At 41.4% G+C, this 16,507-nt stretch overlaps 1 protein-coding gene across 1 annotated transcript; it reads right to left on the bottom strand.

Annotated features, from left to right (window-relative positions):
• Positions 1–486: 486 nt before the first annotated feature.
• Positions 487–16,507, bottom strand: palm1b (paralemmin 1b). Its single transcript, XM_080837790.1, has 7 exons — positions 16,339–16,507; positions 10,901–10,946; positions 9,835–9,915; positions 2,491–2,618; positions 2,296–2,356; positions 2,089–2,110; positions 487–1,275 (listed from the first exon to the last, which is right to left on the bottom strand). The coding sequence occupies exons 2-7, from the start codon at positions 10,943–10,945 to the stop codon at positions 863–865; spliced, it is 750 nt and encodes a 249-aa protein (XP_080693916.1). The 5' UTR covers position 10,946; positions 16,339–16,507; the 3' UTR covers positions 487–862.

The raw sequence follows: 16,507 nt of genomic DNA, 5'->3' as shown, positions 1-16,507 counted from the left end.
ATAAAAGTGGTTAAATGGATGAATAATTGTCCTTGTGAAGCTTTCAGCAATTTGGAGATGTCATGCAATGGTGCACATATCTGTTTGCTGCTCATCTGACAGATATTATTGCTAGAAAGATTGTTTATGCTGTATAAATTATATGCTGCATGAACCGGCTGTAAATTATGTAGAATATATTGGTAATCATGATCCTTCATCTCTATCTGTATACAAATGATTCAGTCTCAAAGTGAACAGTCATACAATATTCCATATTCATAACAACTTTGCACTATGGTGACTGCATATGAATATGTGAAACGACAGAAACTGTACCAGTGCTCACAGTGGCGGGAGATGAATGAGAAAAAGTACAAACACAGAAATTAACAAACAACATTGTAGGCGTGATACATTATTACAGTAACAATAATTTCATTGTAATGATAAAGAATGCAGGAAAGAGATAAATAATCATTTAGAGAGATGAGCTTGTCCTTTTTTTGTTTAAATAACCAAAAATAACAACCAAAGAGAGTTCACATTGTCTCATCACAATGAATGTAAAAAAGGCAGTTGTCTTTTTGTTTGAAAGATCAACATCAGGTAGAAGGTCTTTCCTACATTCTGCTGTTCCAGACTTTAAGCAATAATACTGACTTTCATTAGATTATATAATTAAAATATATGTATATAAATGTCACGACAGAAAAATAGAAAAATATTACTTAAAATAAAAAAGAAAATACATATCGACACCAAACCAATAACAAGTATACAGAGTATACTGCAGAGTTTTTTTTGTTTTGTTGTGGCATTGTGGTTTGTTCTGTTTCATTTCCATAAGAGTCTGATCGTCCATATTGGTGAGTGAGTCTGCTCACATGATGGAGCAGCACTTGCAGGACTTCTTCTCTTTCTCCTTTTCTTCATCTGTCTTGTCTCCCTTCTCCGTGGCCTCCTCCTGGCCCTTCTCCTTCTCGGCGGCACTGCCGTTGGGTGGCGACTGCCCCTTCGCTCCCTCGTTGGGAGCTTTGCTCTCTCCGTCCTCGATGACCACAAACTCAGCCTTCACCGTGCCTCCATCCAGCCCCAGGGCTTTCTCTGTCTCGGCCTCATCCTCCACATTCTTGTAGCCCATGAACACCATGGTGACGGGATGCTCCGCAGAGGCGTTCTCAATGGCGGAGTCAGGGTTAGTGCACTGCAGCTTTGCCTCAATGCCCATGATGTGCTTTTTGCCAGTTGAATCTCCTGTGGCATTGGGACTAGGTTGCTGAACACCATTCTCTACTAGAGGGGGGGGGGGGGGGGGGGGACACACAGTCACAAAGGCTCTGGTAAATGTGATATCAGGTAAAAGGCAAAAAAAGACAAAACACTGGGCAAAGACACTTAAACACTGGTGGTGGTTACATAAATGTGCACGTGTAATTATCCAAAAGACATTATCAGTGACATGGCAAGGTTCAAATGAAAACAACAGACGTGCACAACAGTTCTGCATCATCAGTGTACCAAACATTCTCATGTAGTGTGCACAACACCTTTTTAATTGGCTAAACAAAAGCTGCAGTATCTGTATCTAAATGTGCACGCTTTCTCTGGCACCACCACTTGCTCCACTCAGCAAAAATAGATCAGAGGCTTTGATTTTCTGAGCCCAACAATCTAATGTCTATTTTTACCTGGGCCAACAAAGAGTCACTGGCTCCTTTAGATCTAACGTCAAATATCTCATTCACAGTTTACAGTCACTAAGTATACAGTCAGCTCTTAGATAGAAGACACAGGATCAGTGATGAAATGAACCCAGGACAGGGTCCCTTAATTAAAATGTCCTCTAAAATTGAAATGCAACATAGATAATGGTAAATAACACTGACTATACTGTAGCTCAAAGTATATAAAATAATGCATTAAAATCTTTTCCTGGTCATGTTGGTGTTTTCTTCGTGTTTTTTTTACAACCGTGACCTGATAGATCAAATGACATTAGTGATCAATTGTGTAGAGCAACCCTCTTTCAACCTCTTCCCACAATGATGAGTTCACAATTGGGCTTGACTGATGGGGTGAAAAAAAGACATGAGAGTCCAGTCTCACCTTTCACCGAGTCTCCATTTGCCTAAAACAGAAGAAATACAAAAGTGCATAGTCATGGTCCCATTGACACACTGTTTATGACCTAAATTAGATCACTATGATTATTAAACACTGCACATTACTAACAGTCACATGTTCTGAATTATGAGGATACAAGATTGCATGAGCTATCTGGCATGTTTGTGTAGACGCAGCTGCTTTACTCACATCTCCAGTGGGCTTTTTAGCGGGCACACCCGTTTCCAGTTCATCCAGTTCCTGTTCCAGTCTATGACCAAAGTTTGATTTAAATGAGATGCTGAATGCGCATTTAACATTATTACACTCTAGTGCGAAGATGACCTAAGATATGAAGCATTGCAGAAGTGGTTTAAATGTTCCACATTTAAAGGTTCCACTTGCCTTACAACGGAGTGCTCCAAAAGTTTGGTCTTGATTTCATCGGCCCGTAAGCGCTGTTGGGTCTCATCTTCCTCTGCACCACCAGAGGGCGCTCCATCCAGCAGCCACCTCTCTCTCAGTCCTTTGGACTGAAAAAAGGAAGGCATGGGTTTGGTATTTGAACTTAGCAGCAAAAGTAGACAAGTGTACTGCTCCCTAGCACATGAGTTATCTAGATTTAGTTACTTTTACAAAATAAATATAGTAAAAGAGGTATACAATTTCAAAACGAACAAACAAGTGTCTTGAATAATGATGCATTGCTTTACCTTAACCCATTTCAGCACCAACCTCAGTGTATATATGACACAGTTCGCCATTAGAAATTAACAACAGCAACACAATTCTGAATCACAGCCGTGAGGATATCCTTTACCAACCCCAATCTCAATCGTGTCATATTGCTTAAATGTGTGCATATATAAGTAGTGATATGGAGAACATAAAAAAAAACATATGAATCCAAACATATCATGGATGTATATTTGTGTATGATGAGCATTCACAAAATAACACAACGGTTTCTGTAGTTTTTGTAGATTTAAGAGAGATAAACCATGTTTAAACTGCAAGTCAAATGTTCCACTCAGGCTATCTGATTTTAAAAAAATGAGCGTGATAGCCTACTTGTATTCTTGAAAAGTTGCTTTTTTGGCTCGGCTATTTGACTATGGCCCATTATTATAGCTAACACTGATTTTAAATTAAGACTGATAACAAGCTCTCAAAAGGCACAAAGTCTCTCAGAGGGCTTTGTTCCAAGATGAGCGCTAGTCCATTTGATGTATTTGCTCTTAGCTTCACTGTGTACTCTCTAAGCACTGACTATATCCCCTTGACAAAACATTAGCTGTCTATTAACTTTTCTGGGCGCTCTCTCCCTCCACAGATTTGCTAATGCATGCCAAACTTAGTGCAAGTGAGTGAGGCATAATGACAGACACGTGCTTAACACAGGCACTCAGCCAGTTCCCTGGCCTCAGCACTCACATACACACACACACACACACTCTAACACACACACACACACACACACACACACAAAAACTCACACTGACAGTCCCTAAGCAGAAGACCAAAATATATCCCACTATTGCTGTTACAAATCCCTGGATGTATGAATACAATATTACGTGTTTGAATGGTGTTTTCCCCATGAGGGAATCCCTAGAATCCCCTCACAGAATGATAACTGTGTACCTTACCATGACAAAATACAGTGCTTGACAAAGCCTAGGTAGAAAAGACCCACTCAGCTGCTGCATATGAGATGACTAGCATTAGTGGCAGAGGCTAAATGCCTGCTGAAGTGGTTGGGCTGCTGGGGTAAGAGCACTCTACAGGAACAGAATGAGATTCTAATCACTGAAAGTCAAGGGAAATGGACAGAGAAATGAGAGGGCTGAGGAAGCACATGGACTGCTGAAGTATTTTAACAGGTCGATTGCTTTTGTGTTCTGCCTCGCCTCTTCTCTTTGTCCCCATTTTGTACATTAGGAGACATTAATGATTGATGTTGTCTACACACACAGCAAAAACATTATCTCTCCCTCCATAATTGGAAATATGGATCTATCTAATGTTATGTTAATGGGGCGTGCACTGTGATCAGCACTTAGGGAAAGTGCTATATTCTAGCATTCCGCAAAGCTCTCTCTGAGCACTACATTACCCAGGCTGCATCGGTGTCTGTGACATTAGCAATAGAGCAGCCTGGCTCCCCACCCCAACTATGAGATAAGGAACACTGGCAAAGTGACAGTAACATGCTGACATCCAACATTCACCACAATTGTAGCAGAAAATAGCCTGGAAGCAACCTGAGAGTACTTTCAGAGCTGCTCAGTTTATTCTCTGAAAGCAAAATCATACAAGATCTAAAGAAAACTGTTAAATAATCAACATTCATGTATGGTTTACTATGGACATTTAAAAGGAGTTTTCCAACTTCTCTCATAGTTTGGAAGCCTATCCCAAAGTATGATTTGACAAACCAAAAGCACACAGAGAATTTTACCACTGCCAATAATGAAGAGCACACACGTCTTTTGAATGGCAGTAGTAGTCACTGCAAAGGAAGTTAGCTTCTGTGCCCCCACCTGCTTAGCTGGCTGTTTGTAATCCCTCATTGAATTTGCATTGATTTCACTTTGGCCTAGTTTGCTACATCCTATCATTTTCTGGTTGATGAATGCACATACGACTAAAACTTTGATAATTTATAGAGGGGTATAAACAGACTCAGCAAATAACATTCCACTTAGTGGTGTTCCTTCCAAGCCAGTGCTGCCGTCAGAATAAGCACTGAATAAAAACACCTCTGCGTATACCCTCTAAAAGAGATCTAGCACATGTTTCTCTGAAGGGGACAGTCATAAAGTAAACGACATGATACTGTCTCTTCTGTGCTTGAGATAAGTTTCCCCCGCATCACCTATGTACCATCTGTACAATAGAGATGTCACAAGACCCGATACCTTTCTACCAAGTCAATGCCAAAATTCTGAAAATGTGACAGAACTATTTTTTTTCTACAATACTGTAGGTACCTGGGATGCAATTCTCCTGACATGAAAGCATATACGCCTACAAGTGTTCTAGTCTGCCGTTAAATGCCAAAGGAAGAAATAGAAGAACGCCTACCAGCACAGAAAACTGATCTTTAAAAAAAGGACCTTTGAGATGATCAGTGGCATGGTGTTCCGCAAGGGTCGGTCCTCTGCCCCATCCTCTTCATTATTTACATGCTCCCCCTCGGTCGTGTCATCAGCAGACATGGGATGTCTTTCCACTGTAATGCTGATGACACAGCTTTATATCAAAACTGCCCCAAGCCCCACTGCAGCCATGTCATGTCTCACCGCCTGTCTTGGGGAGATAGAGGCATGGATGAGCAACAAGATTCTCCATCTAAACAGTAGCAAAACCGAAGCCCTTCTTGTTAGCACTCCACACCAGGTTCAGTTATCCTCCTTGACTCATCTCACCTTCGACAGCCAGGTCATCCCCCTCTCCTCCACAGAGATCTCAGAGTTAGGTTTGACTCTCACCTTACCTTTAATGACCATATAAAACACCTGTGCAAAACCTCCTTTCATTATCTTCTAAGAAACATCTCTAAACTCCGCCCCACTTTAACCCTATCAGATGCAGAGAAGCTTGTCCCCGCCTTTATCTGCTCAAGACTGGACTATTGTAATTCGCTTTTCACTGGCAAGAACATCTAGAAGCTGCAATACATCCAAAACAGCGCTGCCAGGATCCTGATGAAGGTCCGGAAATATGAGCACATAACACCAATATCACACCTGTCTCTTTCCGGATTGACTACAAAGTCCTTATACTCACTCATACATGCATAAATGGGCATGCACCTCCCTACCAGCAAGAATTAATTTCTCCTCAAACCTCCACCTGCACCCTCAGGTCTTCAAACAGCACGCTCCTCCGCATCCCCATAACCAAGCTCCACACCATGGGCGACAGCCTTTTGCTCGGCAGCGCCACACTTATGGAATTATTATTATTATTATTATTATTATTATTATTAACACGTGGAAGATGGCGACAAGTGCTGCTGCAGTGACAGCTCAGCCTCAACTGGTTAAAAAACTAAAATAGTCCGAGTTGGGTAAGGAAGAACTTTGGGTTCAAGGAGGATCATCAGGGAGTAATAATAGATAAGCAGAAGCAAGGTGAGTGAGTTTTAGTTCATGTAAACCATACAATAACAACCTGTCCAAAGTGTAATCATTGTTATCCTTATACTGAAATACACTTTACCATTATATTTGTTTGAAACAGGTGGCAGCTTGCTGTGTAGCCATCTATAATGGCTAAATTCTAAAGGCTACTGTGTTAAGACTAACATAATGTAACCGTAGCACGTAGTAATACCGTCTATGGTCTTAACCATTCAATCTGTGTCACCTTTGGAGACTTGTCTGTAACCATGTCTCTAAATTTAAACTGCTGCTTGCCATCTGAGTATATAGAGGTATGTGTGTGTGTTAGTGCATTGTGTGTGCAGGCTCTTATTAAAGCCATTGAGCTATACCTGATAACTTCCTTTCAGAGTTTCAGCTAGAAGAGGATGTCGACCAGGAGAGGCAGGAGCAAAGTCAGCAGACACATACACAGCCAACCATATCGAGGCTTTTCAGAGGCACAGAAAATAGGACAAAAACTCAGGGCTGTTGCTGAATTTGTATGCATGGATTCCTGTCTACACTATAGAGAAGCAGGGACTTGCTTGAACAGCAAATGCTTGGGCAGTTCAACCCCAGATATCAGCTACCAAATTATTGAATGTACATCGTGATCCCTAAAATGTACACTGAAACTAGAGACCTCATCTCACCCCAGCATCTCTGAGGAAAACCATTTTATGCCTGCAATACTGATTTTGTACCCATGTCCGTACCCTAATGTGAAGTGAAGTGAAAGTAAAAGTAAAAGTATTCTGTTTTTATTTATGACTTGAAGGCCATTTGTTGTTTTTTGTAATGTTCCAATATTTTAAATCAAATTGGGTATCGAGAATCTTGGAATTTCACTTGTATTTGTATCGACTACTAATTTTCTGGTATCATGACATCCCTACTGTGCAGACGCCATTCATCTCTGTCTGACTTGTGCTGACTGATGTATGCTGTTCATGTCATGAATCATTCTGTCTTTAAGTGTTGACTTTACTACCTGGTAAAAATGTTATGCCTTTTCCACTGCCAGTCTGTCACCTACTAAGCGAATGCTTATAATAGCTCCATATGCAGGCTGCATGCTGCATGCTGAAATAAACTTTGAATCCTTGACCTCCTCTCCTTGGTCCTTCTTCAAGTGTTGGCTTACTCAGAATCCATCAGTTGGCCCTTTGAAATAGATGAGTGCTTCTCTCCGCTCATGTTACTGGGAGTATGAGCGGATGCTGCGGTCATTCGGCGGGGCAGGTAAAGCACACTTTTGCTTACATAATGTGCAGATTTTTTGCCAGATTATGTAGCAGTGTAGATCAATCCGTGCATTGCTTGATTAATGGTGCTTGTGTCACTGATCCCTGGGTAGATATTAAATCTGGGTATGAGTGTTTTAGGCCTGCACTGTGTTGAGGGCATCGAGTTACCAGAGGGATCCCTGAAGCAGCCGGTCTGCGCACTGGGCGGTTTTAATACAGCGGGGGATCAAATGCCACCTGGCCCCTCCCAGGGTGGGATATTATCATATGGACCTTCAATGTTAAGAACCAGGGCTAAAATTACTGCACATAGAAGTCCTAGCTAAAATTGGCTTCTTTAGTTTTCATCGTCAGGGCCTTGGGATTTGTCTCAGTGTGCTGTGTGTGTGTCTTTTGTGTATGTCCCATGGGTTATGTGTATGCGTGTCCATCTTTGTTTTCCTGTGTGTGTCTTGTGTTGCCTTGTCACTGTCTTTTAAACACACACTTTGTCTCTCTTCCTTCCAATTCTCTTTCCTCTCTCCTCCACGGTGGACACAAAGGGCCCAGCCTGAGCATGATCATGAACAGTAGCCCCACATTTTTTAGGGCAGGCATGATACAGGTACTAAACAATTTTCACAAGCATCTTAAAACTACAGTAGTGCTTAATATACAACTGCATCTGGCTCCAGTTCGGCCTCTCGTGAACTTTTATACTTTGCCTGCTAGTCCATAGTGATCGGTCATCACTGCTGGGTGCTACTTTTGCATTCATCATATTGGTCAGTGAGCATGGTGCAGGAACACGCATGTACCCACTCTCATGCACATCCAGAATGACCACAGACACACAGAAACACGTTATGGATTTTTCTGATGGATTTGTCCCGGTATGCCAGAAGACCAGCACACCACTGTCTGTTTCTAGTGACCACACATCAACAGCATTATTCGGGCCCTTGGTAAAGGTTGTGATGCCTATTCAAGTCATCCCAGGCTGATTGTTGGGTGGCCACTGTCCAACAGTCGGCTTCGCCGTTGAATAGTGAGGCAGGCTGATCTTTTCTACAATTATAGGCTATGTGTTGCCTGGGAATTGTCTGAATTGAAGAATCAGACACCACAAGGTGGTCTAAGAAAAAGGCACTTGACAAAGTGGCCCTAAAAAAGGAAATGACAGACACTTGAGGAAGAACTAAAATGAGTTTGTCGTTTTTGAAAAAGTTGACAACTGCAGGGACACCTATTAGTCATGCCAGCAAAATCACAACACTGGCAACACAAATTGGCTGTATGCAAACAACGCACATAGCATAGTGAACTGCAAGACACAAGTCTTGTCTTCCTAGGCTGTATGTGTGTTTGTGTGAGAGGCTGTTATCTCTGCATGTGACGGCCTTGAGAGCCAGATGGCAGAGAGAGAAAGAAAGAGAAAAAGAGAGAAAAAAAGTAGTGAAGTAGATGAAGATCAAATTGATGACTGTTTTGACATTGAAAGCATTATTTCACATGTCACTGTTGCTGACAGCATGTTAACCCTGTTGCTGCCCCTCACCTCCTGTGTCTGTGTGCTTTAAAAGAGTGTAGATTACGCCAATTTTAGAAAAAGATTGGGGCCATTGTATCACATTACTGCTAATCAAGGCCAAGTCTCCAACTGTTTGGCCCCCTAACAATGCTCTGTAAGAACAGGGAAACATTTGTCCCGCAAGCCTGTGGGGTACATGTGACGGTGACGGTGACATGACAGTGATGGTTGCTCAGTGATGGATTTAACTACGGAAAACGTGAGCATATTCCCAAAAGTTTCTATGCCATCTCTCCAGATGTGCTTCCGAAGCAGAAAACGAAACAAGTGGCGTCCAGCACAACAATGCACTGCAGCCTTGGCTTGGGGACATGAACGTCTCCTCCCCGGAAAACAGGAAACTGCTGCTGCTGCGGCAGCCAACCCCCACCCAAGTCCAGCGGGGCCCCTGAAAACTCACAAAATCACTCTCACGTAACAAACCCTCAACACTGTAGCTGAAAATAGATCAATCAGTCCTCGTGGGGTGGGGGGGGCTGAGCGAAATCATTATTACGCCGTGCCGCACCCAAAAGAGCACAACTTCTGCTTTTCTCGGCTGGAGCCTCTGGTGTGAAGGCAGCCTTCACATTCATCTCCCCACCAGAGTTCACATTAGTGTGCCCTCAGCTAATGCCTCCTGTCCAGATTCTAATTACTGCTGAACACCACCTCAGATATAGGCCACTCTATGAACTGCAAGGCCATTACAGAAATGGGGTCCTCAGAGCCCTTGGAGTAGTGTAGGAACTCGCAGTGATTTCTGTGTGCTGTGATGGCTTGCTTACTAGCTGTACAGTACCTTGAGGTGCTGGAGCTGTCTGCGGTCTTCCTCGAGCTGCCTTCTCTTGTTCTCGATCTCCGCCTGCCTCTTCCTCTTCTCCTGAGAAAGAGAGAGAGGGAGCATAATGAGGTTCTGTGGGGCCCTACCACTCATTATGAGCTCTGGGAGGTTTACACCTCTTCTGCTCCCAGGGCTTACGCGTTTGAAGTTGTCTGCTTGATTTGAGCTTTCTGACTGCTATGTTCTTGTCATAGAATGTAGAGTTTAGGCGACTCCTATTTTTTACCGAAAAACTCCACTACAGCTGTCCAATTCTTTGATATGAACATGGGATTATCTGCTTGCAAGTCTTTTTTGGTTTCGAACCAAATGTCTGCCTTTGCATCTGCTCCAGAAGATTATGCTTCAAGAGTGGACTTGTTTATAATCTTAGTCCTTAGAGATATTTCAACATTTTGCCGGAGATGATGTATGATGGCTATTGCTGACAAAATAGGTTAATCCTGCTCCTTGTTTAAAAACATACAGATATACAATATTTACATTAAAGTGTATGCCATACACATTTGTATTCCACAGTCATGTGAGAAGAAATAGAGAGAATGTAAAATAAAAATGTCCTTGCCTCTTCACTATTTAAAAACCAATAACAAACAGCTGCTTGTAAATCTCGTCTGATACAGCACTGCTCTCCTCCATGCATTATTCATAGGAGCAAATAGTTTAGTGACATTTGGAGGTTAGATACTACGCTCGCTCTGTCTGTAGTATCAGAGATTGGAAACAGAGAGTGTCCTTGGAATGGGTAAATACAGTGCCTTCTTATTTATGTTCAGTCGCCATCCCATACGTCGCTTAAGTGACACTTTCATACACATCCACTTAAAGCACAAGAGATTATAAAAGCTGTTTTAGAGACTCATTCCTAGTTTTCAATATCAATTTGGTCTAAAAGAGTAATGGACTGTGCCACTGTTTTAAACACAAAAGCTATTTGTTTAACACTGATAACATATAAAAATGTTATAACGGATTCATAAACATCATGAAAAGGTGACACGTTTAGGAGGATCTTGGAGCTTACCCCGATGGCCTGGAGACGTTCCTCCTGTGTCAAATTCTCCGACATCCTGGACAGCAAGGGAAGGGAATGTCATCAGTGTTGGTGTCAAATAAAACAGCAGTATGTAACTTCCTTTTTTCACATTTGATTGGCTCAGAATATCCTCTTTTATTGGCAACTTCAACTCTTAGTAACTCAGGGACAGAAATATTAAATGATGTATTAAATATTATATATGAAATATTTGCAGATTGACTGAAAACCGTCAAATGATCATTCTCGCTCTTTAACAAACTCGCCCACACGTTTACATCCGTGTGTGAAACAGAGAGAAAGAGAGCTATGAGTGGCATGGCTGTTAACTTTCATGACTGTTAACAGCCTTTTGCATTCCTTCCTAAATTGATTCCAGAAATCCTGCGCAAGTTGACCCATGGGCAAGGCCCACATTACAGGAGAATCCCAGGAAACTCAAACAGGAAAAATCCTATAAAGAATAATAAATAGATGAAAATATCCTCCAATCATAGATTTGCAGAGTTATTACATGAGCTCAACTCTCCTTCTACTTGCGTAAGGATTTGGAACATAAAATAACTTTGAAGTACATTTGAATTGCAGTAGAGCACTATAAAGATGTGACACATACAGCGACAATAATCGTTATTGAAGTGACTTAAATTCCCCAAAATGGTCAAACCGAAAATGAGAACAGAAAGTAAGTAGGGAAATGAAGACAGTACCTGGACATGGTCTGACATGAATTCAATTAACCTAATGTGCATTGATACCAAATCCTACTAGATGTACAAAGACATCACTGAAAAAAGCCTTGGCCCAAGATACCGGTGTTGAAAGGGTACAGAAAATTAGGTCAACCAGAAAATGGGTAGATGAACAAGGCAAAGGCCAAGTTGAGGATGGCACAATGATGTCTTTTGTAGCATTTTGTTTTATAGCTGTGGGTTTGGCTCGATCCAAAGAGAAGGCCTCTTTTACTTGAGAAATGGCTGAGAGGGAAAAGATAGCCAGCTGATCAGCAGCTTCAACAGCCCACCCAAGCTGGAGGAGTCACAAGTTCATGCCCAAAGAACATAGTGCCAAATGTTTATGGAGAGGCTCTCCCTCTCGTCCACTCTTTGTTAACACATTTTACACCCAGGGAACCACTCACAATAGAACTGATCGTGCTAGGCAAAATCAGAGCACTCTTCCTGGGTTACATGCTAGGGATACTGGAACTATCATGCACACTCCAATCTTCAAGGTCTGTACTACCCTGGGGTGGGCTGAACCCATAACGGTGTCTCTTAGCATTGTGCGAAAAAATGAAATTTATACCTGGTTTACTTTTCTATGCATTTCTATGAGTTCTTCAGAGAGTATATACTAGACTTATTATAGATTGTATAGCAATTTTTCTTTTTATTAACTAAAGCACAAAATGTAATGCATTTACATGTGTCTTGGTGTTACATCTCAGTCAGTGCATATACAGTACGTCCAGACACGAACACAACATTTTTCTTTCTTCTGACGTGTAGCTAAGATTGGTCAAGACCAACCTTATGAAAGTGTCTCTTAGAGACAGTTCACCTCAGCTATTGACGTTCTAGGGAACACCTCAGAAGAAGTTTAAAATATCATTTACCAATGACGTAGCATTAACTAGGCTTTGAGAAACCCACCCCTGTGTATTGGAGACAATCTTCTTAGTTAAAGACTAAGAAGTGGTTTGGTTTCCAGACATGCAACTGAAGGAACTGATTGTATATGCACACTAATGGAGCATTATCAACATAACAGTGACAGAGGCACTGGCTAGACTTCTACTCAGTGACCTTCAGTAAAGTGATCTGTGGGACATTTAGGAAACTAAAGGTCAACAAGCTGCAAGGTTAAATGGATTGGACATCTGATTGTAATTGATGTGTTGCTAATTTTTCATCTTGGGATAGAATTGGCCCTCATCCAAAGGGATTATACTCTCATCCACATTTTCACAGGAACTACTTAATCTGACTCCTAAATTGAGAAGTCTAATTAGACTAATCTGGGATTATCCTAAACAAACATAAGAAAAACACTGGATTAGGACATGCTAAGTAAAACAAATCTGAAATTTTCTCAAAAAGTTCGTAAAATGAAGACATGAAAAGAAAGACATTCAAACTACATTTCCTTTTTTTCTCCCTACAAAACAATTATCAACAGTGTTCCCTTGCAGAGAAACGTTAGGGTTCAACAAAAACAACATTGTAACCAACATCATATAATCTCTTTAGAGTTGTGTGAAGGCAGTAATCAGTATATACCCTCCTTCAACAGGACAATGCCTCCAAGGCAGGGCTCAACCCATTGACAATGTTGCTAATGCCAGAAGAGATGAATAGCTGTTCAAATGTTATTTTGAAAGGTCACTTTTTGTTACAAGGTTGCATGCAACTTCTTCTACTCCCTGTGGAAGGAAAGGAGTGTTTTTACTTAACCACAAGGCTTTTTACTTATGGAAGAAGCACAACACTGACCCTTTACATTCACAAGTATTAATTTAATATAAATGAACTTGAGGGAATTAAAATGGATCATGTGAATTCCCAACATGCTTTTTATATCTTATGATTGAAGTCACCCACAGGCAACCGTCAAAATGAAAACGAACGCAGCAAAGGAAATAAACATCTTTTCTGATTGTGATGTTGAAATTGGAGCATTTAAACAACTATTCAACACAACAATGTACTGAATATAGACTTTGTGGGTATACAATATTTTAGTTACAATCTCAAAAGGTTCTTCTGCTTCAGCCCCTCCCTCCCTGAGCTTGATTTACAAATCATTAGGCGGTCTTGTTACATCATCCTAACTGTGGGAGGGGGACTGATACCTGCTTGGGTAAACTCTTTGGAACTGTAATTCCTACTATGTGTCATGCCTCTGCACTATTAACAATACCTGAACTGGCACAACTCACTAAGAGCATCCACAGTACATCTGCTCCCTTCTGACAGGAATAGCCTGTGGGCACTTAAAATGGGCACTTGGAATGGGTAAATATACAATGGGCAATTCTCATATTCTCCATGGTATATATGGAGGATACCTTATAGCCTCCCATGATTCACAGTGCAACAGGAGCTGTAGAGAGGTATTCAAGGGACATGCTCTGGTGAAAAATATGGGAGCGTGGTTTGAGAGCATTAATGATGAATGTTTTGAAGGTCCATGGTGTTTGGTGTTGTGTGGTACTAAGAGGGGCTGTGTGCTGTATCTGAAGAGGGGGGAGTGCTGGAGGGGTAAAATGAGATGCAGACCCAGCTATCACTCCAAAGATAAGTCTCAGCCCTGTCTTTCAACCAGTTAGTTCTAGTCTTGTTTTTACACACTGGTGAGTTTCGCAAGTTAATACTCTGACAACAACTGAAGTTATAACTGCTTGGATACACCCTTGACATCCTGACTCACAGTCACAATCATAAACTCACAAATGTGGAACAATTCATGGAAAAAAAAACATTGTGCACAGAGCAGGAGTGTAAAGGGATGGGCCTCTGGAAACACTCCTGGCCTGTCAGTGGTCCAAGCTTCAGTCAGCTGCAGAGAACTGATAGAGGCTGGATGAGATATGGGTGGAGGGGCTTAGGACATCAATGGACAGAGTCAAATGGTTTCCAGCTTTAACACTTGGTAGAGATTAATGGCCAGAGGCCAGAGCCACTGAATGCCCATGCTGTCAGATACAATGAGAGAAGAGAAGCATTATGGCAGATTTCTGAACATTCAAATAATCTATGGGAGGTTTTCATGGATAGACAAGGCCATTCTTAGTCAACCCTGTATTCCATGAACTGTGGTCAGTTGACGTATGTTCTGTTTTATGTCATGCTTGACAGTTCTAATCTCTTTTACCAGGAACTAGTTTCCAAGAATTTGTATTTGCTCTTAATTTGCTCTACATGTGCATATTGAAAGAAAAAAGTCCCACTGAAAGAATTTAGCCTGCATCTTAAATGATTGTCTGAGGAGGACCCTTGACAAACTTTTTATCAGGGGTCGCATAAAAGCAATAGGGGAGAAAATACAAGTGTGTCAAGGGCCTCTCGCAATCCAGCATGGGATGCCTGGTGTACCTACGCATTAAACACGCTATGTGTCATACTAAATTGAAGCTTATTGGTGTGATTTGTCTTGTACACATTATTGAGATAACCATTAACAAAAAAAGAGGGATGGTTAGGGTAAGGATGTTCCACAAAATAAAAATGCCTGTAGGAGAGGACAAATATCATATTTCCTCTAGCGGACTAGCAATGTTTGAAAATAAAACCTATTCAATAGGCCTATAGATTTAAAAAAAAATCTATGACATGAAATATCAGTGAAATATCAGTGTTACAACCCCCCGCCTCCATAAAAGGACTGAAAGAAATGCATATTACACAACAATACACATGATCTACTTGTCAATATTGCTTTGGTCTGGATTTCCTGAGCCCCACTGACCTAGTCTTTCAATGTCCACTGATGCATTACTTCACTTGTAACCTACATTTACTGGCAGTGACCCTGGCACTGCTCTACAGCATACTCCGTCCTAATGTACTTCAATAGCCAACAATATCACCATTTCCGACCGGAGTTATAGAATAGGACGCACTATTCAGTTGGTTGCGCTCTTGAATGACAAGTGCAACCCAGCATCAACAACAGAAGCCACAAAATAACAACAAAACAACGTATATCTCAGCGGAACCACCCTGTGACAGCAAGTCTATACGGCCATATTGGAGCATTACTGGCACACCATCGGCACAGCCATTAAATCTGGTGCTCTCACCGACACACACCCATCGACCAACAGCCTACGCCTCATGCCCCAACCATATGCGACACGTGAAGTGTCGAAATGACGAAGAACTGGTAAAAAATTATAATGTGGGTTGTCCATGCATGACAAAAATATGTCTAAAATACGCCTACACGGACATTAAATGAAGAACTATAAATGTATCTTTGCAGACATTATACCATCATCAACCCATCTGTGAATCATAATATCAGTACAGTGCAGGCTCTCTCTGTTGCCTCTGCCTGCAGCCTATTTTCATACTGTTCTCATTCTTAGATTAAATGTAGATCGAGAGGCTGAGAGAAATACCACCATATTGTCAACAGATGAAACACACTGTGCCATCCATTCCAGACATACGTAATAATGAAAACATTCGCTAACGCACGCAGCATCTCTTCCAGCCAAGATGCTGCGAAGACAGGCTTAGGCAACATTTGCCTTAAACCTTATATTCGAGCCAGTTAGATGCGAGGTTAAATCGTACATTATGTAGCCTTTCTACTGTAAGAGCAACGTGCCATTAGGTGTACAGACCTATATATGTTAAATCCGTGAGCCATAAAGGTATTTAATAACAGGGAACAAACAATTTAAGAGGGATACTTACTCAGTATCACGTTTCTCAAAAACTCTGCCCAATAAATGTTCGTCGTGTAAAGATACGATGTAGCCTATGTCACTGTTTCTAATATATTTAATTATTTCAATCAATCTCCAAAACACTGTTTATATTCTGGATCCCTCTTTGCACCTCCCATCTGGTGTGGCCACTGAGA

This window comes from Sprattus sprattus (genome assembly GCF_963457725.1).
Source record: "Sprattus sprattus genome assembly, chromosome: 4".
Lineage (NCBI taxonomy): Eukaryota > Metazoa > Chordata > Actinopteri > Clupeiformes > Clupeidae > Sprattus > Sprattus sprattus.
This window is presented reverse-complemented; position numbering and strand designations above follow the sequence as displayed.